Below are 25,781 nucleotides of genomic sequence, written 5' to 3' on the forward strand. Positions count from 1 at the left end.
TGTACTGTAACACTATCAGCTATTTCACAACAGCTGCCTGTGGGTTGGAGATACTAGACACAACAGTGAAAACAAAAACAAAACAGGTTAAGGATTTTTTTAAAGTTTACTTAACATTTGAAAACCAAAATGATTGCCATAACAACATGTGTATTCTGTTGAACAAATATCTTTGTAAGTAGCACAGACAAAAGTGTGCAATTAGCTTATGCTGGTGTACATTGCTTTAAAAACAAAACAATGCCATTTACTGCATCATTTTGATTTTCCTTCTAATTTTGGTGTTTATCAAACATTTTTTAGCACTACTACTTATTATGAACTCCGTGCTCTGCAGGACGTGTTTCTCTGGAGCTTCTTAGTCTTTTTTCTCCCTGTGCTTGTATCATAGAATCACAGAATCAACCAGGTTGGAAAAGACCTCAGAGATCATCAAGTCCAACCTATTACCTAATACCTCATGACAACTAAACCATGGCTTCGAGTACCACATCTAATCTTTTTTTTAACACCTCCAGGGACGGTGACTCCAACAGCCCCCTGGGCAGCACATTTCAATGGCCAATTACTCTTTCTGGGAAGAACTTTCTCCTCACCTCAAGCCTAAACATCCCCTGGTGCAACTTGAGACTGTGTCCTCTTGTTCTGGCGCTGGTTGCCTGGGAGAGGAGACCAAACCCACCTGGCTACAACCGCCTTTCATGAAGCTGTAAAGAGCAGTAAGGTCTGCCCTGAGCCTCCTCTTCTTCAGGATAAACCACCCCAGCTCCCTCAGCCTCTCCTCATAGGGCTTGTGCTCGATACCTCTCACCAGTCTTGTTGCCCTTCTCCGGGCATGTTCAAGTATCAACTAATGGCATCCTTACATGTTATGTGCACGATAGACTGGTCCCTCCCGAACCAAGCAGTCTTGATTTAGTAGTTAAAGGAAACACAAAAGCCACCAAATGTCCATTTTGAATATTCCTTCAATCCATATGTTCATTCAGTCTCTAGTAGTACAACTCGCCAATACTGCAGAGCTGCAAGAGTTTCTCATTTCAGTTGCATACTCTGAGAGCTGACTGCTCAGTGCTCTCAAAGTACTGCACTAACTACCCCTTAATAGGGCCTCTCCATGCCTTAAATACATACTCCTGACTGTTACCAGCTCATCAAAACCTAAACCACCTTGACTGCACACCTTTATAAATGTATTACTTGGCTGGTGCTACCTTAAAACTGGAACACTTTGGGGTTTAAATGCCTCAGCAAGAAATCTTTGTTTTCTTTTTTTCCTCAATTTTCAATTAAGGAAAAATAAAGTTGAAAACTGCAGGTCTTGCAACTGCAACACTGTCACAGCTCTAATGGCCCCTCTTCCACTTTCATACAACATTCTTCCAGTCTCCTCTCCTTGCCAGCATTAAAGATCTTTTAGTGGCAATCACAAAAGGAGCACAGGATTATGTCTACATATACAATTTGGATTAAAAAAAAAAATAGAGAGAATTAAAAATAAATAAATAAGAATTGCCTTCTTGCTCATGAAAACAAACAAAAAACCTTTTTGTGACACTTGAAAATTCTCATTACTGTGCATCAGTGGAAAAACTGGTTTTTAACAAAAGGGGAAACACCTAACTAAAATTCCTGAAAGCATCCATGCTAAAGGTAAAGACCATGACATGCACTGTCCTGCACTCATGACTACCTTTTCCCAACAACTGATTTTTTTCACTTTATCCCAAGGCAAAGACGAGGTATAAATTAGCATAAGAAAGTAGTAGAGCAGAGAAAGAGAACAGTTTGCATAAAGAACAAAAGCAGATCACCAAAGCCATGACATTGGGGGTTAGTCTCTTCTTCCAAGCAAGCAGCACCAGAACAAGAGGACACAGACTCAAGCTTCGCCAGGGGACATTTAGGCTGGATGTTAGGAGGAAGTTCTCCATAGAAAGAGTGACTGGCCATTGGAATGGGTTGTCCAGGGAGGTGGTTGAGGCCCCATCCCTGGAGGTGTTTAACACCAGGCTGGATGAGGCTCTGGCCAGCCTGATCTAGTGTGGGGTGTCCCCGCCCATGGCAGGGGGCTTGGAACTAGATGATCCTTGTGGTCCCTTCCAACCCTGACTGATTCTATGAAGTGTTTAGAAGAGACTGGATGGGGTGCTTGGTGCCATGGTTTAGTTGACTAGATGGTGTGGGATGATAGGTTGGATTCGATGATCTCAAAGGTCTCTTCCAACCTGGTTAATTCTATTAGTACACTTTAGTATTAAAACACTTATTCTACACTTATTAAAACACTGATTCTACAGCAAATGCAATCTCCATGAATGATTAAATATTTAGAATGAGGGGAAATTTTTTTCTAATTCTACTGATATAGGTAGACCAATGTTTCTTCTTATTCAGTCACTGGAAGTGTCAAAAGAGACTGGATGAGGCACTTAGTGCCATGGTTTAGTTGATTAGATGGTGTTGGGTGATAAGTTAGACTTCATGATCTCGAAGGTCTTTTCCAACCTGGTTAATTCTGTATTCTGCAATATAAGATCTAGATGACAGTTTTCAGTGTTGTCTTACTGCGTTTCACTGTCTACACTGAAGTTTGTTACTGAGTCAGCTTTGATTTCAAACTTCTTTAATCTGCTTAGGTATCTTTGTGCATTTTGAATCTATTGACTGGATTCAACTCACCCTTATATAGTCTCTTTCATCCACTGCCAAAATCTGAGATGGAGGGAAAAAGCTTTAGTGCAGAATTCACACTAATATTCATTACTTTTGCCTCATTTAAGTTACTGAATCCTTTTCCTTGGCTAACATAGGAAAGTTGAAAAGAATTGGAAAAATTGTGTTTGTCTGAAATTCCCTGGAATTCACTAGACCAGGGCTCCAGAGAATTTATTCAACTATCAGAAACGTTTGATCACACATGCTTCTTTGTTAACTCACTTTGATGGTGAATGGTTCTGGGTGATAAATATTTTACAGTAGATGTTTTAAGGGAAAAAGACCAAAAAAAAAAAAAGAATGAGAAAAGGAAATGTACTAGATTACAGATGAACAGTGCAGGGATTGGTAATAGTGTTTTGTGTAGGACTTGAAATAAATGAATGCAAGGCAGCTGAAAGCAGAAAATCATCAAGGAGAAATATATCAGAGTTTGAAGATCAAAGGGATCAAATGCAATTAGATATGGAAATCTTCTTATGTATCACCCAGTCCACCGACTTCATAGTACAGAATTGTTCCATTTTTGTTACAGGCTTTTTCCTTTGAGTTCTGTCACTGTTTTAAGAAGAATTTAATGAACAGCTTTCTCCTAGTTTATTTTAATTTTACAAGTTGTTTTTGTTTTATCACTGAAATCATTGGTTGTAAACTTCACCATAACTACTGAGTAATAAGGTTTATAAACATCTCTCCCGTACCAAACGTGTCCCACTGCTATGACAAGCAACACTCTCCCTGAATCTCACACAGACTGATCAAACTTCCCCCTCTAAATGAGAAGGTTGTTGTCCCCAAAAAGTAAATGCAAGGGAAATGTTATTTAAGACAACTATGTTCTTATGTATGCGGAAAGCAAGCCAGCAAGGCATTTTACTCCAGAAATTTAAATGATTGAGTAGACTACTTTCTAATTTATGATTACACTTTCTAAACAATAAGCTTTCCAGTGAATTAAGATTTTACTTTGGTATACTGAAATTCGTATCTGGTATGGATAACACAGAACAACAACAACAACTCTTGTAAATAAATCAGAAACAAATCTTGAGAATCTATCCATGCCCAGTGTGTTTTATGTGTTTTCCTCAGCTAAAACCAACAAAACCCACTCATTCCAAACTATTTCAAAACAAATGTAGGATTAGTGTGTCATTTCCAAGAAGTTTCATTTATTTTAAGCTCATTTTGGTGGCAATGTTTAACACTAGAATTAGAATTGGGATTAACCAGGCTGGAATAGAACTTTGAGATCAAGTCCAACCATCATTCAACACTATCTAATCAACTATACCATGGCACCAAGTGCCCCATCCAGTCTCTTCTTAAACACCTCCAGTGATTCAAATGGCCAGTCACTCTTTCTATGAAGAACTTCTTCCTAACATCCAGCCTAAACGTCCCCTGATGCAGCTTGAGACTGTGTCCTCTTGTTCTGGTGCTGGTTGCCTGGGAGAAGAGACCAACCCCATCTGGCTACAAACCTCCCTTAATAGGTAAGCTTAATAAATTCTGTTCAGTATGGTATTTATAGGCTTTCTGTAACTAGTATGTGCTCTTCATGATTATCCACAATTACAAATATGATAGCTAAAGACCCAATTTCATCCATCAACAACTCTTGGAGATGTTAGAGCAACTGCTTTAAGCAACCCTTTGAACAAAGGATTTTTTTTCCACAATTTAAGTGAATATATAAAGTGCTGCATGTATGTCCAACTATACTTTCAGTTTAGACTAATAAAGCAGCGAGTACAATAGAGATGAAATTCTGTATGCCATTTGTGTAGTAAACTACATCTCAAATTTATTCAATAGCTCTTTAATCAATGTCCTGACCCAATTATCACTCGTTATTTTTGATGCATTGTAAGAGAACACACGAGCATATATCACTTTCAATGATCATAACATTTTATGCTAATTTAATATACTACCAAATATACAATCCCAAGGTTAAAAAGACTCTCAAACACTTCTGAAAGAGATACAGCTCATAAATTGACTTTTATTTACATTATCTAAGGTAAGTAAATATATAGAGTGATAGATATACTCGCCACTACTGGCAATAATTTTCCATTTGGAGTACTTTATCAGACATAAAAGAGTATAAATGGTGACCAAATCTAGCTGCCAGCATTTATCATCTACTGTATTCATTTCTTACTCTGCTTATTATTTAAACCAATTTTTATATGCATGGGAACATTTTGTAGTCTCAGACTTTTTGATAAGGCATCACAATGGCAAGCCCTCTGTAGGAATTCAAATTGGCTACCCCTCTACTTCACCCCATCAAGCTGCACTCAGCATGAGCAAGACCATCTGCCCAGTTCATCAGAAGATATATCTAATGTCAGTCATAAACCACTTCTGAGACTGAGATACAATCAGAAAAATGAGCAAAGAAGTTCTGGAATCAGGTATCTTTGAACATTTAATCACTAAGTGTGCTCCAGTGTCACAGTGTAGCCAAATCATCAGTTGCTGTGACTGCGTGGTCTGGATTCCCTTTTTTGCTGGGACATACTTAACTCACATTTCCTAAGATTTCTTAAGACTGACATTTTAAAAATATACCAAATAAGACAAGTAATAAGGAAAGGAAATATTACTAATTGTGAGAAAAAGCAAAATAATAGACAGAACATTGATTAAGTGAGGATTTATGAGACCAAGAAATCATTTGGGAATGGAACTTTCTCTCCTAGGGAAAGAGCGAAAGAAGAGGAAAATGAAGAGAGCTAGAGTACATAACTGTAACTGGAAGAGGATGTGATTAAGTGACAGAAAGTTGGTCTCCTGAACACTAAACAAGGTAGACAGAGGAAGGAAAAGTAAGAAAGAAAAGCTAGAAAAATGGAAAAAGATAGAAAAGAAGGAGGGGTGAGATTTCTCCAATAGGTGGGTACTCCAAGGTTCTGATTCAGGAAACACACCAAGAAAACACATCAGGAATTTGGGAACACTCCCTAGTGGAACATAACAACAAATTACTAGGTAAGTGCAAATAGCTGGAAACCTAAGATTACTAATACATATAATGAAAAGGACAGTTAAGAATGACAGATCATTGAATGTTAGTGATAGGGAAGAGAATGGTACAGCAGTTGGTACCCCACTGTGACCCTGGTTGATTCTCTGTTTATCCACTTTCTGTTCCTTGTCACATTTACAACAAGTTCTAAAATCCTATTTGACTGTACAGCTGCAAAAATTACTGGTACAGTAATATAAGCGAGACCATCCCAACAGACAGCACTTCCCTGAAATTTCAAACCAGTTAATGTTCAAACCAGTAGTTGGATAGCATATTTTTGGAACAAATAGACAAATAGAATATGAATTGTAATGAGCACAGTAACTGTAACACCAAGCTCATATTTAGGCTTTTTAAGTTTTAGTTTTTAGTTTCCTAGCAGTGTTCACTGTATGACAATTTTAATTTCATCTGAGAAAATGAAATTATGGCACTGGGAAAGCAGATGGTTGCAGTAATGAATACTACAGCAGAGTCAGAGGGAAATTCCACTGATGAGAAATACTATTAATATAAAAGTTTCCTTTCTCAACTTGATAATCTGTCCTTTTGGGGAGGACAAGGTTTTTTTACATAATTCAAATTTAATTACTATTTTTTTTTCTACATATATTAGCTTAATTGTTTTTAAGCCTCCTATGTGAAAGTCATACCAAGCACCCAGACCAAATGCTTCTAATCTTTCAGCAAACCAAATAATTAGGCCTAATAACACATCATGAAACCCTGAATTTTTTTCACCAAGGCATTCAACTGAGCTTTTTTTTTAATATTAAAACATAATCAAATGTGGATATATTGCTAAAGAGGACAACTTTAGTGTATAACTAGAAAATGTTACAAGTCTATAAATACATAATGTGTTCAAATTTGAAAACATCTTTGTAGGACCCTTGAGAGGTATAACTCATGTATGCTTTCACATCGCTTGGGGTGCCTTCTATACAGAGTATTTCTATGATACAGAACCTCAAGTAAGCATTATGGGATCATATATAGGTTGAGACTAAGGCATATGGAAAAGAGAACCATCACCTCAAAAATAAGACTGATCTAATTTTCTCTAGCATTCATACAAAAGCCTTATTTACTTGAAATATATGAGATCAGGTTACAGAGAAATCAAGAGAGAAACAGCCACAGGTTCTCTGCTAAAATGGCAAGTACCACTTCAATTTGATAACTTATGTGTAACTACAGTATATTGACACTATTTCAAGTAAGTTCTTCAACCATTATGGTATCTTGAGCTTTCCCAATACAATGCCAAGTTAACGTAGCACAGTATTTTTCAGGGAAAGGCTCTTCAGCTTTGACCAACAGTCACAGACATCATTACATGGCAAATAGAAACCTCACAACAAAATGCCAAGGTCTATACAGTAAATTAAACTATCTGAAAGAAGCCTCCAAAACAAAAAAAAAGAAAAAGGGTTACAGTAGTACTAATGATCTGCCCTAAACCTCAAGACTACTGTGATGAGCTAAAAGCACATTTAACATCATGTCCTTTAAGATCTTTATGCCACTGTACCAAAACTGCCATTACTGTTAATGTTGCTGACTCAAAAAGACACCTGAGGCAAAAACAAAGCAGCACTGGCCATGATTTCAGAATGTCAGCTGTGCTGTATGTCAGCCTTTAGGTCTGTAGGCTGTTTGTGCCTTTGTGAACTGCTGGAAAGAGAGACACAAAGTTACTCCTGCCAACTTGATCATCTTTATCTTCCTAAGGACTGAAATTCAAAGGGTTAAAGCAAACTGAAAAAGCCGGATGTATTTTTAGAACACAAAGACTGCAAGACATCAGTGTAGAATAGAGCTAGTAGGTACATTGCAGCTGCAAAGTATCAGAATGTATAAATAAGTAAACAAGCAAGGTGTGGAAGAGCTTATGTTACTAACAGCCACTTCCTACTAACCCTCCAAGCTAAGTTTAGAAAAAGGCAAATTTTTATAGGAATGAACTACATAAAGTAACAATTTCTCCACCAGAACATGAATGGGAGTTCAAGCAGTTGAGCTGAATTTGTTAGATCGCAGTTTCAGACACAGGCTCCCTCAGGGGACAGTAGAGAGACAAGGAATTATCACAGGAAATATGGAGCTTCAGATGCACTTAGCACAGAGTATCAGTGACTTTTTTTGTCACTCTACAAGTCTGGCCAGCACAGTTGGTAAAGACTAGGGAGCGAAATAAAGGCCCTGTTCATCTTCCGATTACTCCTTGATCATAAATCCCAAAGAGAGAACAGATGATGTGAGTAGGAGTGATACCAATCCGATCCCATCTCCCCATAAGGAAGAAGCAGAAGAATAGGGTTGCTCTCATTCCCCTATGCAGCCTCTTGGTCTTAAATATGTTAAACACAGCACTTTCACATACATGTCAAGACAAAAGTGAAGAGAAGTTTGTAAAAAACAAACCAAAACAACATTAAAAACCAAACAAACTAAAAAACCATGGACAGATGAAGTTTGCAGTGACAAGAACTTGAATCAATTCTTATCTCAGCACCCACAAGAAGCAGCTGAAGGTCACATGCTGGAAACTTTCCACTGCAGGAAAATGTAGTTTTAAAATATCCTTATGATAATGACACTGAAGACAGCAATTAGAACCACCACAAGCTGACAGTGCATCAGGGCTCAGTGAATTGCACTCAAAATGCTACAGAAAATAGCAATGATGATAGCAAGCTGTCAAAAGTCTCTGTCGTGGCTGTCCCTGAAGAGAATGAACACTATGAGGATCAAGATGACTAATGTTCACAAAGGCACAAACAGCCTACAGACCTAAAGGCTGACTTACAGCACAGCTGACATTCTGAAATCATTGATAAATCTATCCTCTACAAGATCCTGCTGAAAATCCTGGTGGCACACTAAGCCTTATTCGTTGTCCATCTGACTGTTGCACTATGAAGATGACTTGATCACATTTGTGTGATAGGTAGACAAGAGGGAATCCAAAAGTCCATTTTAAACTCAATGGGAAAACTTCCACTGACTTTAATGGCATTCTCATCAAGTTCAGATGTGACAAGCACTTTAGGGGCCTGCTAGATAAAGGTTGCTACTTAAATATGAAGTTAATGATATTGCCTGCACAGTGAAAGTGAAAGATCGTAGAAGAAACTTAAATTCTGATGTGTTTGCACTGGTTCTCAGAAATGTGACAAGCAGCCTTGGAACTCCCATGGCACAGACCACCCTCCAACTTCAAGATCATTTTTTGTACAAGCATTTGGGACGAGCAAATATTCTCTAGGGGCCAGCTTTTGAACAAGTTTGGTCATTTTCTGGGCCATCTGCCATTGTCACAGGTTGTGCTGATACTGATACTTGAACCTTACTTTGATCTGACTAATATTTTCCAGAAATGTGTCAGGATTTCAAGATTTCAACCGACATGTTGGGTTTTTTCTGCTTATGAAAGCAAGCAAACAACAAAAATAAAAGTCAACACACTCTGACTCAAGCAATTTGAGTTAATGCACAACACACAAAGTTTCTCCTTTAAGACTAAAAACTAGTTTTAATTAAGAATGTTACAATTACCCTTTTAGTTACCCCATGACATTCTTCTGACCAGAAACTTGCAGACTGGAATTAAAAAAGCAGTTGCAAGCAAGCCTTATCTGTTACTGGGATGTCTTCATTTATTTTTTAAGTCACTAATTTTTTTTTCCAACTTCTCTATTTTAAGCAAAATTTAATTATTATTCAGTGCATGCTGCTGATAGAGACAGAATTATGCAGAATAACTGGGGGGGAAAAAAGAAACAGATGTATTTTTTTTTTTCTGCTCTCACATTTTAGGATAATTGGTTTCCATATCTGGCCAGCCTGTTTCACTATTTAATCATAATAAGAAGTAACTGTGAAGCTTCACTCAGTCAGAGCTTAGGTTTTTCCCTTCATCTCTTTTCACCATTTTGCAGAGCACAAATATTTTAGACCTTCTTCCATCCAAATCCGACTGCTGCAGTGAGAATTCCATGGCAGAGGATGAGATTTCTCATATAGGCAAAGGTATAGAAACACTGAGAGAATTGAGAATGCAAGGAAACATGAAAAAGAAGGATGAATAAATCTACTGAGAATGGTTTAAGGAACAGATGTGTTTGGATTCTATTTCATATATCAAATGTATCTGAAAAGTTTAAAACAAGCAAACCAACCAACCCCCCCCAAAAAACAACAAACAAACAAAAAAAAACCCACAATACCAAAACCCACAAATTCACTAAGTCATGCCTAGGTGGTCAATTTAATTCATGACACAACAGCCAAAGAAAGATGTTAATTCCTCTGGTAACAAGTTCATGACCACTGAGAACATATACTAGTTTGGCTGCAAGACTAAAAAACTGAATATGTGATCAATGGCTATTTTAAGATTAAGTGACCATTTGGGATTACATTCATCAATACTATGCTATAATGCATAGCACATTTCTCAGTAAGATACATTGTTACTGAATTTCAGCTAGGAGATATTCTGAAAAAATGAAACTGAGGACCAAAAAAACCCACCCCAGTGTTGAAAATAGATGTTTCTAAGTGTACTGAACATAGAATACATAGAATAGAATACACAGAATAAACCAGGTTGGAAGAGACCTTCAAGATCATCGCGTCCAACCCAACAACCAATCCAACACCACCCAAACATCTAACCCACGGCACCAAGCACCCCATCAAGTCTTCTCCTGAAAACCTCCAATGATGGCGACTCCACCACCTCCCCAGGCAGCCCATTCCAATGTGCAATCACTCTTTCTGTATAGAACTTTTTCCTAACATCTAGCCTGAACCTCCCCTGGCACAGCCTGAGACTGTGTCCTCTTGTCCTGGTACTGGCCGCCTGGGAGAAGAGACCAACATCCGTCTGTCTACAACCTCCCTTCAGGTAGTTGTAGAGAGTAATAAGGTCACCCCTGAGTCTCCTCTTCATGAAGCAGCCTGTAGGTAATTGTTAAGATGGCTATCCTCCATGTAATCTCATTATGTTTATTTTCAGTACATGCAGAAAGAATATGTCTCTAAGTTAGATCTGAAATTAGTCATTATGGAACATGCTGATGTCTACATCACAACAAAACATGCATGGCATTTCAGTAAAATGTTGCAGTGATTTTGGTCCTCAGAAGTCATTTATTCGCTGTATTTGAAGATGTGAGCCAGCTGTTGTATTGGAGAAATCAATAAGTGTAGCAGTTGAACTAACAATGATTCATGCACAGGGTAATACGTGTCAAAATGGAGAGATGTGTAAAATACTCTTTTAGTCCACGCTCTTTTGATAGCATGGAAGGGAATTATTTCTTGGAAGCATGGAACAAAGACCTTTTCAAAACGGATGGGTGTATCAGCTGGCTGTAGTTGCTTCTGGTCAACTCTGTCAGATCCTAATCCCAATTAAAGCCCTGTTCAGCTTTTCCAGCCCCTAACAGCTACTGATACAGTCTCCAATCAGAACTCCTAACAGTCCTTGACCTATTCAGGATGCCTTTCTATGTTTTTTTTCCCTAATTAAAACAAACCAACCAACAACAAAACCACAAAAGAAAAACCCAGCCCAAACCAAACAACAACACAGAAAAGGCCAAACCAAAACAAAAAAAAGGTCAACCAACCAAACAAAAATGCAACATGAGCACGAAACAAACCCTTCCATTTCCATTCAGCATTGCTGAAGACAAATGACCTCACAGATATTTGATACAAATATCACCAGTACCTCACCTTCCAAAAAAGCATACATTACAATGGGATTTTAAAACTGCCTTTCAGTTGTACACACTTTCTGGTAACTTCATCAATCACAGAATCACCAAGGTTCGAAGAGACCTCAAAGATCATCGAGTCCAACCTGTCACCACAGACCTCGTGACTAAACCATGGCACCAAGTGCCACATCCAATCCCCTCTTGAACACCTCCAGGGATGGTGACTCCACCACCTCCCTGGGCAGCCCATTCCAATGGCAAATGACTCTCTCAGTGAAGAACTTTCTCCTCATCTTGAGTCTAAACTTCCCCTGGCGCAGCTTGAGACTGTCCCCTCTAATCAATACACACAACAGACTGTAGCAAGAGGTAAGTGGGCTTTAAAAAAGTCTGTTTTGTTTTTTGTTTAAAATGTTTTGGTTTTTTGTTTGTGGACTATGACAGGCATACCCTGGGATGGCAGTTTCACAGCTGAAGGTAGAACTTCTGCTGTATAAAATAAATAGTTCATAAAGACAGCTGCTGTCTTAAACAGTGCAATATCACCTATTTATGTAGCACTGGAACAAAGGGATTGCAGTCCCTCTGGAGTATTATGTGACACAGGAATATTACCATGTGAAAATCAGAGTTATGTTAAGACTGTGTTTCTAAACTGCTGGATCTAGTCAACTCAGCTGGACATTGCTTCAGTCTTCCTAAAAAACAGAATTTATACTTGACACAAATGACAGTATTATTTGTTTGAAAAGCCAAGTGCCCTAGATTCTGTTTGTACAATAGCAAAGCACAATATTCTTTTTTCAATGCTGTCTTTGAGCAAGAAGTTGAAACCATGAATACTGATTTTTAAACTTGGGCAACTCTACATGAGGAAAAAAAAAAAAAAAAGCTATCTTCTAGGTAAATTAGAATTATTTATTTTGTTTAGAATAGAACAGAATAGAATAGAATAGAATTAACCAGATTGGAAGAGACCTCTGAGATCATCGTGTCCAAGCTATCATCCAACACTATCTAATCAACTGAACCATGGCACCAAGCGCCCCATCCAGTCTCTTCCTAAACACCTCCAGTGATAGTGACTCCACCACCTCCCCTGAGCAGCACATTCCAATGGCCAATCAGTCCTTCTATGAAGAACTTCCTCCTAACATCCAGCCTACACCTCCCCTTACACAGCTTGAGACTGTGTCCTCTTGTTCTGGTGCTGGTTACCTGGGAGAAGAGACCAAATCCCACCTGGCTACAACCTCCCTTCAGGTAGTTGTAGACAGCAAGAAGGTCTGCTCTGAGCCTCCTCTTCTACAGGCTAAGCAACCCCAGCTCCCTAAGCCTCTCCTCACAGGGCTGTGCTCCAAACACCTCCCCAGCTTTGTTGCCCTTCTCTGGACACATTCCAGCAAGTCAACATCTTTCCTAAACTGAGGGTCCCAGAACTGGACACAGGACTCAAGGTGTGGCCTAACCAGTGCTGAGTACAGGGGTGCAATGCCCTCCCTGCTCCTGCTGGCCACACGCCAGGATGCCACTGGCCTTCTTGGCCACCTGGGCACACTTCTGGCTCATGTTCAGCCTACTGGCAGCCAGTACCCCCAGGTGCCTTTCTGCCTGGCCGCTCTTCAGCCACTCTGACCCCAGCCTGTAGCGCTGCATTGGTTGTTGTGGCAAATGTTTGCATACAAAATTATGTTAAACAGCAATTCTGTAAGAAGAAATGGAACAGAGAGACTAAGTTATCTTAAAAGCAACAGCACCTTGTCTCATGTTGTTATCTATGTAAAGTGGAGGGCAATCTATGTTTTTGACACTGTTACACAACATTGAACCTGAATACATGAATCACCATGTCAGCTGATGAAATCAAGCACTTCCCAGCAGAAATTTAAGAAGATAGGTAAATGTGTGCATATGGGCACATAAGTGGCGGGACAGCTGTTGCAACAGAGTAAAACAAAACCAAAACTAAACACAAACAACAACAACCAATGAAACCTAAAAACCAGTGGAAGTACCCAGTTTTCCTACCTTTTTACTTCATCATTTTTTTAAAGGGACAAAGTGTGACAGTTCACCTCTTGTTCTGCAGGTGATCACAGCAATGCCCTGGCAGAGAGCAGCTCTGTTATCCCACCAAAAATAGGCAATAATGTAAATATATTAATGCATACATGAAGAAAACTAATGCAAAATATATGCAGATGCTCTGGGTATAACTGTGACTTCTAATAAGCAGCAAGCTAGTAAGCTCTGTGATAAATTGAATGGAACTACTTGACTGCACTTCAACATGGATGACACATGAACAGGCTGTTTATCAGACAAATACTAAAACATCAATGGCCACAATCCTTAGCATAAAATGCATTCTATTTTCCCCATCTTCTATTTATGAGACTGGTGGTTATTCTGTTGTGATACATAATTTAGATGAAACCCTGGATAGAAATGAGACACAATCTATTCATATGAAAAGTCACTACTATGGCATAATTCATATGAATAGTCACTTTTATGGCATAATTCATGATAGCACATAGCATCACCAAAATCATTTTGCCAGACTTTACTACAAAACACATCATCTTCTCAGGCAAAGATCTTGTCTTGTTACAACTTTAAAATGCCTTGCATACCTGTGGAGCTGTATGCCCTGCTTTTCTTTGGAATACAGTTAATTTTTGCCACAGTAGTTGGTAGAGTGGTGTGGTTTGGATTTCAGATGAGAATAACATTGGTCACACACTGATGTTTTAGTTGTTGCTAAGCAGTTAAGTCATGGACTTTGCATAGTGCCCTGACAGTGGAGGCTGAGAGTGCACAAGGAGCTGGGTACGGACACAACAAGGACAGCTGATCCAAATGAGTTAAAGAGTTATTCCATATCGTATGACCTCATGCCCAGTATATAAACCAGGGGGGAGCTGGACAAGGGCCATGGCTTGGGGTTGACTGAGCATTTTCAGTGGGTGGTATGCAATTTCATTCTTCATTCATTTTGTATATTCTATTATTATTACAATAAGGTTGAGCAAGCGGCTGCGTGGTGCTTAATTGCCGGCTGGGGTTAAACCACAACACTACATAAAGTCAAATATATGGGAGTCAACAGTATGCCAAGACCATCTACAGCCTAGCTATTGTGTCAACAAATTCTACTCTATCCAGATAAAACTTCAACTGAAATAAAACAACAGCCTTTGAAAGGGGAAAATTTGAGAAGCCCACTTCCATGAATTTCTCAATATCTGACCTTTTAAACACTTAATTTGATCATACCTAAGAAAATATATTAAAATGTATTGAAAAATATTGGTAAATTTTGAGGGTGAATCTCACTTCAAAGTCCCTCCTTTTGTTTCTTTCCCCCACCCCCCTTTTCTCTCTTTCCTGCCCCCTTTTTTTCTCATTGCTGATAAAACTTGGTCTTTATTGTTCTCAAGGTAGAGATGAGAGATAAATATGAATGGGAAAGCCATGTCTGGATCAGGAGCATGCACATTCTGGACTCACCTCAAAGTGAACAAATGAAAGATTAAAGATCACCCTGAGGACCTAGGGAAATACATGTGACAAACAGGTTTATCTTTAAAAAGCATGAATTTCTGGAGGAAAAAAAAAGTATGAATTTTGTATCACACCTATACTTCACAGACAGCACTACAAAAAATGCTGTCAAAAATCACTGCTGAGGTAAGAAGTCTTTTGTTACTCTTTTGTATGGAATAATCTTGTTGAGAAAATATTGTTTCTATGTGTTAGATGACAGATTTCATTTCATCTTTGGCATATATGTTTCTAATCATTAGGTAGTACTCTTCAAAGTCAGATTTTCATAGGTACTATATAAACTGTACCTTGAAAACCCCAGCACACGTTAACACCAACCAATGCTTTCATTAGATAATATGACATAATGCAAGGTAATTTCTGTGTCCTCTAAGTTTTGCAGAAAAGAAACATCCAATAATCAATGTCACTGACCAAGAAGATTAGAGACCACTGAACGTTTGCGTGCCACTTAAATGGAAGAAAGACAATCTCCTAATGCAGAACAGATAATCATAAATGAAGGTTTCATTGCATTTTCCTACTCATGTATTCTTCTAATCTGCAGATAAACTGAAGATCATTTCAGTGCACTTGAGTAAGCCAGTATCAGCGTTAATCTCCAAAAGCTTGATGAGCCTGTCACTTGTTGCCATTCGCTGCAGACTGTGGTCAGTACTCCCTATCATTATCCTCTAAAAATAGGTATTATAGCAGCAAAGTGATGACAGCCATCAGCACACAGCAGATAAGCAGCTTCTTTCTCTTGGAGTTCTTTGCTTCAAATGCTGTGCTGGACTCTCATCTTTACTTTGGTTGAGGCCCCATCCCTGGAGGTGTTTAAGACCAGGCTGGATGAGGCTCTGGCCAGCCTGATCTAGTGTGGAGAGTCCCTGCCCAAGGCAGGGGGGTTGGAACTCGATGATCCTTGTGGTCCCTTCCAACCCTGACCGATACTGTGATACTTCAATACATTAACATATTTTGAGCTCATTTTCATTCCTACTGAATGAATCATATTTAGAACTATTTTCTTCCTACTCTTCTGAAAAGAATTGGGTTATTCTTCATCCTGATCTTACCATAAGAATTATTAGAAGTTATTTTCACGGTGTTTTAAGTTAAATACATTGTTTTATCAAAGTTATCTAGCTAAAAAAAAAAGATTACCATTTGAAGCCCTAATTCAGAAAAAAATATTTCCTTTTTTAGAGAGTTTATAAATGATTATGTTTCTAAACTAGAGCTGAACTTCAATCTGTCTTTTAAACACATTTATGAACCAAAGGCTAAAAAAAAATCCTGCACATAATTCATTTTGCATTGAAAGCAGGAAATTATGCATTAGTAACAGTAAAGAGAATAAAGCAAGAAAAGATCCTGAATGTTAGTATTCAAAAGGGACTTGAAAGCAAGGAGAAGGAAAGGACAGTTTGTAGGGGAAAAAAAAAGCAAAGTCAACAAAATCACAAAGAAAGGGGTTATTACATCAAGTGAAGGGGGAAAAAAGAGACAAGAGAAAAAGAGGAACTCATTTACTTCTTCACTTGCTATTCTGTGGCATATTATATTCTAGCAAGGGCATGGGAATAAGATGCAAAAACCACACTTATATCTGGAATAAAGCTTATTTCATTTTAGAATACATACATAGAATAAACCAGGTTGGAAGAGACCTTCAAGATCATCGCGTCCAACCCATCAACCAATCCAACACCACCTAAACAACTAACCCATGGCACCAAGCACCCCATCAAGTCTTCTCCTGAAAACCTCCAATGATGGCGATTCCACCACCTCCCCAGGCAGCCCATTCCAATGGGCAATCACTTTTTATGTGGACTCCAGGGCCATCTTGCAAGGTATAAACTTCTGCTCAGGGACACCAATGGTAAAGGACTTTCTTAGGACCTCAGACTTCCCCAATGGTAAAAGATATTCTTAGGACCTCAGTACTCAGTAAACGGCAAGCTGCAAATTACTGCCCCATTCTTTACCATTAATCTGAATACAGAATGTCCAATTTCCATTTTCCAATCAAAACTATAAATAAGGACTTTGTAGTTGTGAGTATCACTATGAGCAGAGTGAGAGAAATTTTAAATGTGATTTGAACATAGTCCTTATTAAAGCAGTAGTGAAATAACCTCTCTCTGGAACTCTCAACTGCCTTAGGTACCCTGCCTCTCAGAGCATCACATTCCTTGCTCGTACCTTGGCAGCCTTCAAAAGGAAATATAAAAGTTATAGCACCATGAAAATGTCTCCTCTCTGCCTACAATACATACAACTGTCTCCCTGCTGCTCTGTTCCCACTGTCCCAGAAGAATCAAGCTGGCAGGACATTCAGCAAGAATGTATGTGTTCATTTCTCAAATTAGTTCCTACTTACTGATCTGCTGCCTTGAAAAACTGAGACTTTTTCAGTGATGCTGATGAACTATGCTGAGCGACAAAGTCTGAAATACACACAGTGGATCCATGCAAGTTTTGCTAAAGTAAAACAAACAAACCAAAAGCAAACACCCCAAAACTCGAAGAATTCATGAAAGCATTTTAGACATGGACAGCTATGGAGTACTGCAGCAAAGAACACTCAGAAAGTGCCTCTAAAATTGTCACAACTTTCTATTAGAAAAGATAAAGCCAGACAGACAAACTGTTTGTTCCAGTTATAAGTGGCTTACATTGTGTCACCTGCTATGGCATAGATGGAGGGGAATCTGGTGTCCAGAAGTCAATTTGCAACACTGAATTAATAATAAGAATAAAAAACCAGGTTGGAAGAGACCTTCAAGATCATCATGTCCAACCCATCAACCAATCCAACACCACCTAAACAACTAAACCATGGCACCAAGCACCCCATCAAGTCTCCTCCTGAACCCCTCCAGTGATGGTGACTCCACCACCTCCCTGGGCAGCCCATTCCCATGGGCAGTCACTCTCTCTGTATAGAACTTCTTCCTAACATCCAACCTAAACCTCCCCTGGTGCAGCCTGAGACTGTGTCCTCTTGTTCTGGTACTGGCTGCCTGGGAGAAGAGACCAACATCTGCCTGTCTACAACTTCCCTTCAGGAATGGAACTTTCTTCCACATGAATCTTGTAAAGCTATACCAAAACAGCTGCTATGCCACATGAAATGGTTTTGCTCCTTCCATTAGGCACAATTTAAGTGATTCATTCAATTATTACTTTTGTATTCAAAGATGGCTTATTTTCATGCAGATTTATGTCCCGTTATGCATAGAGGACAGTCTTAATTGCGCTGAAACAACTGCAAATTTAATTAAAGTTTGCCATTCCAAGCATAAAAGAGATTAAAGAAAATGCTGACAACACCAAAATAAATATTCGACAATTTAATTTAACTCCACATTTATTTTTAATCCAAACATCAAAATAACCTTGCTTCTAATTACGATTTCATGACAAAATGTCTTGAAGAAACATTTGTCTCTATTTTTCTCCAATCTGCTCAGCTGAAGCACACCAGCTTATTTATAAAAGCGTTGATTAATAAATCTGTCCCAGCTGTATTACTGCACACTGCAAAGAACACAGATTAATGTGGGTAAACAACCATTATCATTTGAAAAACCCAAAGTCTGAATAGTCTGCAAAAGCAGAAATCCCATCAAATGTATTACAGAATTACACCTAAATCCTCATCAAGAAGGAAAAATAAGGGGCAAACACAGGGAGCAAAGTCCAGGGCTCTGTGGAAACTCATGAGATCAACTAAATGCTTACATTAAGTTACTTGTGGTTCCTCAAACTAGGTATCATTAAGGGCTCAATGTTCTGTTGTAGCACATGACAAGTAACCCTCAGTTTCATAAAATGTTAAACTCAAATGAGATTAAAAAATTATTTGCAGTAGAATCAGCTCAGATTCTTTAATGTTCAATTAAGTTATGCTGTTTAATGTTAATCTTATAAGAAATAAATTTAATAATTTATAGCTGATAGCCAGGGGAAGGAGAAGGTCTACAAGTGGATTTCCTTTCATCAAGGCCAAATAGGCCAGGCTCTGAAAAAAGGAGGGAGGAAAAAGGCTTTTTACCACAATAACACTTTTTTGTAACTTTAAAGAACTGGTTTAGCCTCTTGGTTATTTTCCCTTCCACCCTAAGCAACCAGTTCTTCTCAGGATGTAGCAGACATCAATGGCATTTGGTAGTATTTACACCTGACTGACAACATGCAGCTATTAACCAATTTTAGCACCATCACCATCATTTCTAGAGGATGCAACAATCACAGGATGTTTCTGGTTTGAAAGCCATGAGCCCAGCTGGAGCACTTGACAGCAAGCATCAGAAGCCTCATCTAAAGCCATCCAGGACTACCAACACAAATTGCTTGCCAAGCCCTTTTAATTTCTCATTTTAATTACTTCTTGTCAATATACTTGAGCAAAGGAAAGAGCCAGATGCAAAATGTGAATGCTGCAAACCTCAACCCTCTATGTCACTACCAGCAACTGGACTGTAAAAGGAGGGGAAAATGTCTTTTTGCAACAAAACCAAGAATTAAATATGGAAAGGGAGCTGTACTGCAAAGTGGTAAATTGATTCAGCCTATATTGAGAGCAATATGCACATTGATGGACTGTCTTTATTGTGAGGCAGGGATTCATCCCTGATGTTAAAACATTTAGATGCAATAAAATATAATGGATACTTACACATTTTCCATATTTTTCTGTATCAGCTATATATACTATTACTAAGAAAAATCCTATACAAACAAATCCATCCAAAATTAGCATTTCAGTAGAATCAGATGAGGAACTTAAGTCAGTGTGAGGGATTATTAGGTTCTTTCACACAATAATAAGCAATCAAGAAGGGAAACAGCAAGGTGTAAGTAGGTTTCAGGCAACAATCAAACTGGAAACCTTCACAGCCAAAAAAAGGTGGACTGAACAGCAGCTCTTCCCTAGTTCATTGGTATTTGTGCATTGTGAAAAAGATCTTGATCCAAAGTGCACTGGAATTAGTAGAAGAGAACTCTACTTGGCTCTAGTACCAAATAAACGAACCATTTTACATCAGCAACTCTAGACTATGTCAGAGCAGCTTCCAGCACATTTTCTAGTTTGCAGACATAATTCTTAAAGCTGCAGGTATACAGATCAATACAGCAATGCTGCCAGGAGACAAGAAAGGTTTGTATATTGACCTGGAAATTAATCTTCTATTGTTCTTACTATGAATTTAAATCCACAACACACATCTATTGTGCTGTCAGTTACCAACACGAAACAGTAAGCAAACCACTGTACTGTAGTTTAAAGTGATAAACAATAGTAACACTTTCTCATTTCTAAACACTGAGACTTCTGACACTAAGGACACAAGTATTAATATGAATTTGTAAATTTTGCTGTTCCAAAATAAAATTAAGAAGACCCATACTAAATTTGCTTGAATACACCACTGAGTCAATCAATCCAGAACTATTCTGTAACAAAGAACAATTCATATTTTGACAGACCCCTTTATACAAACACCAATATGCACAGAGGAAATTAATTAAACCAGTTCCTTCTTTGTTTTGTTCAATGATTTATTTAAGAAATCTCTATGTGGTGCTACTGATTGAAACTCTTTTTGACAACATAATAGCCTGGAAAATCTCTAAATACTATGAGAAACAAATACACCACAACATATAGTCCAAGAGACTTTCAGACAATCAGCTTTCAGACTACCAAAATCAGGAATAAAACATGCATCAAATGAGAGTATTATACAAATATATATGTGTGTGTGTATATATCCATATATATAGTCCATAAAGGACATGTAGAGTTTTTTTCAAACAGAAGGCACATCAAAAGATGTGCTTTCACACAATCAGCTTGTCACAGAGCAGTTTAAGGGTTATGACACCTTTGCTAAAGAAGTCAGCATGACACTTCAGAGGAGACACAGCAATTTACCTTGTGTCATTTCTGTACATACTTAAATACATACTTCACTACCATTGCATCAGAGAGCTTTTGGGAGAGAAGTAGGGGAGTAGAGTAGAGTAGAGTAGAGTAGAGTAGAGTAGAGTAGAGTAGAGTAGAGTAGAGTAGGTTGGAAAAGACCTTTGAGATCGAGTCCAGCCTATCATCCAAAACTATCTAATCAACTAAACCCTGTATATGAATCATATTGCATTATGTGGAATTGTACATGAAATATACAAAACAAGGGTTTCAGAATTTCAATTTAGGTGCTCTCTGATTAAGAACAGTTGGCTTACCTGTTTAACATCATATGCAAGAAGAACAAATCTTAAGTCTGGAGAAACAGAGTATCTTGATGCTTTGAATGTTACCTGAAATGAAGTAACAATAAAAGTGATTTTCTTAAGATTAAGAACTTTCTATTTTAAAAAGAGGTCTGGTTCAGAGCATCTATAAAATTTTCACAAAAGAAAGGCTTAAATAATTCTCAGTTTGTTTTGCATATACAATAACAACAGATGAATGTGGCTTCAACACTAAATACCAATTAAGAAGCTGATGTATCTTTCATCATGGTTGCTCAAGGATAACTGCAATTATGAATTCATTTACAGAAGATGAAAGAAGACACTTTGGTTGGTGTGTACTTCAGGACTAGTTATAAGGGAGATTCATCACTAGGTTAGGCTTAAAGATAACATACAAGAAAACAATCAGGTGTGCACTATGTTTCTGTTGCTTTTCTTTTAAGGCCATATACATAAACATTTTGAAAAGCAACTTGAACTAGAGAAAAACTCTTTCTTAAAAGAAAGAAAATGCCTAGCAGAGACCAAAGTGAAATGTAAGGTAGCAAGAGAAAACTAATATTGCTTTATGTCTATGCAAAGCTACATGGCACCCAATTGAATTCAGGGCGGTAATTTAATCAAGGGGTAATGTCAATGTCAGAAAGAATTTAATACATCTGATGCATACAGAAGATGAGAATGTGCTTTAAAAGGCACTGAAGGAAATAATTTAAAATGAATCTCAAGACATCTACTTGCAGAATGAAAGGAAAAGTGAGACGAAATGAAAAATACAAATCAGAATAGGATAGAAAACCAGATGAGAACCACAAAAGTACAAGATGGAAGTAAACAAATACCTATGCAAAGTAAGATCTAGCCACTATTCAAAGGAAGGCTTTCCCTTATTTTACTTCTTAAGTATCTTCTTCAGTTTACTCTAATCCCACTGCTAAACTAATGAATTCCGAGGGGGTTTAAGGTACACAAACTAGAAGTCAGAAAGTAATATATTCAGACTAGCTAAGGAGTTATTCCTAGAAGAAACCCAAGCAGAAGCTAATCTTCCAATAAACTGTGAAGATGCTATGTTTTATATGCAGATTAAATTCAGGTTCCTAGATAATATAATTAGAAGCAAGCTATCCAAAGAAATCTAAGGGGAAAATAGTTTTGAAGACAAACTGTGTCTTCATTTGATGCAAGAGCATGGCAGTTATCAAAAATTAGAAGATAAATCTACAGGACAGAAAAGAAGGTGGGGAAAAAAAGAAGGGAAAACCCTCACCAACCTAAAAGGACACTTTTATATCTATAAAATATTCAGAATAGATTTCTACTGTGCCTAAACTGGCTTTTATGGGTTAACCATCTTTAAGCAGAGACTGCTAATGTTAATCTATGTGTAGCATTCCCTTTTCTAGACACATCACTGAAAATACTTTTGGATGTGAAAGTCCTCTGCTTTCTACCAGCTTACTAATTATTGCCCCACTACCTCAGTCTTCCACAATATACAACCCAGGCAGCTTTTCAAATTCATTCTCTGGGAGTGTGATGCCTACCATTTCAGGCTTTTAGTAAGAACATTCAGCCACTGATTATGGCACCACAAAAGTAAACCCCAGACTAGCTCAGCTGCAAATGATTGGCAGTTAGAGGCAACACTAACAAGAGCTACTCACACATCCTGTATCCAATCACAGAGTATTGTGGATTCAGGGTTTCAAGTCATTTGAATCCTGCTGAAGACAACTATAGTCATTCAGCTTGCACTCACCTGCAAAATTCTGTTTGCCTCCAGAAATGCCTCAGGTACGTGGTGTGTATAGCTATAATCCCTTGATTGCAGGTAATGGTTTTGGCAAAAATAGTTTTCTTCTTTGTTAGTATAATGGCATTATTCTTGTTAAGTAGCTTTCTTTTTGTTAGTATAATGCCATTATTCTTGTTAAAAGGAGCATAAAACTGTTTCATACTTCTTAGTATTTCATTTAAGAAAGGAGGAAATAAAAATGAGACCATCAGAAACCATGTGTTCATTGCCAAATCTGATAGCAATGGTGATTTCTTGAAATGATTATAAAAACATAATTGGCCCATTTCTTAGTCTGAATTTATAATCAATCAAGCTGTTAAGGAAATATATGTTTATTTGTAACACAATTTCAGAGAGATCTAAGTGACCTAAAGTGACTTAAATTTCCTTAGAGGTTTTTGCTTGGCTTTTTTTGTCGGTTTGGGACTTTTGGTTGGTTGTAGTTTGGTTGGTTGCTTTTTAGAAAAGATAAGCACAATTTTGGAGATTGATTCAGAAATTTTCTACTTGTATGCACATAAGAAGCACTTAGAATAGAATAGAATGGAATGGAATTAATCAGGTTGGAAGAGACCTCTGAGATCATTGAGTCCAACCTATCATCCAACACTAATTAATCAAATAAACCATGGCACCAAGCACCCCATCAAGTCTCTTCCTAAACACCTCCAGTGATGGTGCCTCCATCACCTCCCTGGGAAGCCCATTTCAATGGTCAATCACTCTTTCTATGAAGAACTTCTTCCTAACATCCAGCCTAAACCTCCCCTGGTGCAGCTTCAGACTGTGTCCTTCTGTTCTGTTGGTGGCTGCATGGGAGAAGAGACCTGGCTACAACCTCCCTTCAGGTAGCTGTAGATAGCAGTAAGGTCTCCTCTGAGCCTCCTCTTCTCCAGGCTAAGCAACCCCAGCTCCCTCAGCCTCTCCTCACAGGGCTTGTGCTCCAAACCCCTCCCCAGCTTTGTTGCCCTTCTCTGGACACCATCCAGCAAGTCAACATCCTTCCTAAACTGAGGGGCCCAGAACTGGACGCACGACTCAAGGTGTGGCCTAACCAGTACAGGGGCAGAATGACCTCCCTGCTCCTGCTGGCCACACCTGTTCCTGATAGAGGCCAGGATGCCATTGGCATTCTTGGTCACCTGGGCACACTGATAGCTCATGTTCAGCCTACTGTCAACCAGTATCCCCATGTCCCTTTCTGCCTGGCCACACTCCAGCCACTCTGACCCAGCCTGTAGTGCTGCATGGGGTTGTTGATGTGTTACATCTCTTGCTGTTGGACTCTGCCCATCTGCCCAGCCTGTCGAAGTCCCTCTGCAGAGATCTCCAACCCTCTAACAGATCAACACCTGCCCCCAGCTTGGTGTCATCTGCAAATTTACTGATGATGGACTCAATACCCTCATCCAGATCATTGATACAAATATTAAAGAGCATGGGGCCCAGCACTGATCCCTGGGGGACACCACTAGTGATTGGCTGCCAGCTGGATGTGGCACCATTCACCCACCACTCTCTGGGCTCGGCCCTCCAGCCAGATCCTAACCCAGCACAGAGTGCTGCTATCCATACCACGAGCTGACAGCTGACTTCTCCATTAACAAAAGGAAAACTAATCAAAAATAAAGTCACCTGACTCATTTCCCCCACGTAACGCAGCTCACAAGCTGGAATTCAGTAAACAAAAGAAAGATTTAAAGTTTTTCCCCATTAATCTGTGTACAGTATTTCATCAACCAACACATCCCTGACTCCATGACTGAGGAGATAAAATCAGCTGCTTATGTACTTAAAAGAAAATCTCAGCTCCTGCTGTATGAGGTGAAATGATGGTCCATCAAGCCCATGGAGATTTTGCATTGGGATATTCACTAGAGAGATATTTACTCTTTAAAAAGAAGTTTGTGAAGATTTTGACCCCAAGGGTTTCTTCTCATCTCAGGAGAACATATTTTTGAGTTTTAAAAAAGTGTTGGAAAAATATCATATTGGAAATTGTTATTGTCTTGTTATCAAAAAACAGGAGGATGCTTATTATACTCTCATGTTTGCAGATCTGCAACTTTTCCAGCTTCTGGGCTTTGTCAGGAGCTATTTAGCCTTTGTTCAGGAAGACAGATCTAAATGCTGCCCTTTATGACTATGCCTCTATGGGTTGGGTGTGCTTCATTCAAGAGACAGGAACATCTCTCTTATGAGGAAAGGCTGAGGGAGCTGGGTCTCTTTAGCTTGGAGAAAAGGAGACTGCAAGTTTAAAAGTACGTAAAGGGTGAGCGTCAGGAGGCTGGAGCCAGGCTCTTCTCAGTGATATCCAATGACAGGACAAGGGGCAACAGGTGCAAGCTGCAGCATAGGGGTTTCCACGTAAACATGAAGAAAACCTTTTTCACTGTGAGGGTAACAGAGCACTGGAACAGGCTACCCAGAGAATCTGTGAAGTCTCCTTCATTGGAGACATTCAAAACCCACCTGGATGTGTACCTGTGTGACCTACTCTAGGTGATCCTGCTCTTGTAAGGGGGTTGGAATAGACAATCTTTTGATGTCCCTCCCAACTCCTAGCATTCTGTGATCTCTAAGAAATGTAGCTCTGGACAAATAAGCCCTGAAACAGGGAGAAATAGAACCAGATAATTAGGCACTTTCCTTGAATGCAGAG

General features: G+C 38.7%; 1 protein-coding gene across 2 annotated transcripts in view; it reads right to left on the minus strand.

Annotated features, from left to right (window-relative positions):
* Positions 1-25,781, minus strand: part of DPP10 (dipeptidyl peptidase like 10) — a 592,658-nt gene that overhangs the window by 135,450 nt on the left and 431,427 nt on the right. For both annotated transcript variants that reach the window (XM_054176832.1, XM_054176823.1), the window contains exon 5: positions 21,307-21,381. In XM_054176832.1, coding sequence (XP_054032807.1) covers positions 21,307-21,381 — 75 coding nt within the window. The remainder of the gene's footprint in view (positions 1-21,306; positions 21,382-25,781) is intronic.

Source organism: Dryobates pubescens, chromosome 2 (genome assembly GCF_014839835.1).
Source record: "Dryobates pubescens isolate bDryPub1 chromosome 2, bDryPub1.pri, whole genome shotgun sequence".
In the NCBI taxonomy this organism is placed as follows: domain Eukaryota; kingdom Metazoa; phylum Chordata; class Aves; order Piciformes; family Picidae; genus Dryobates; species Dryobates pubescens.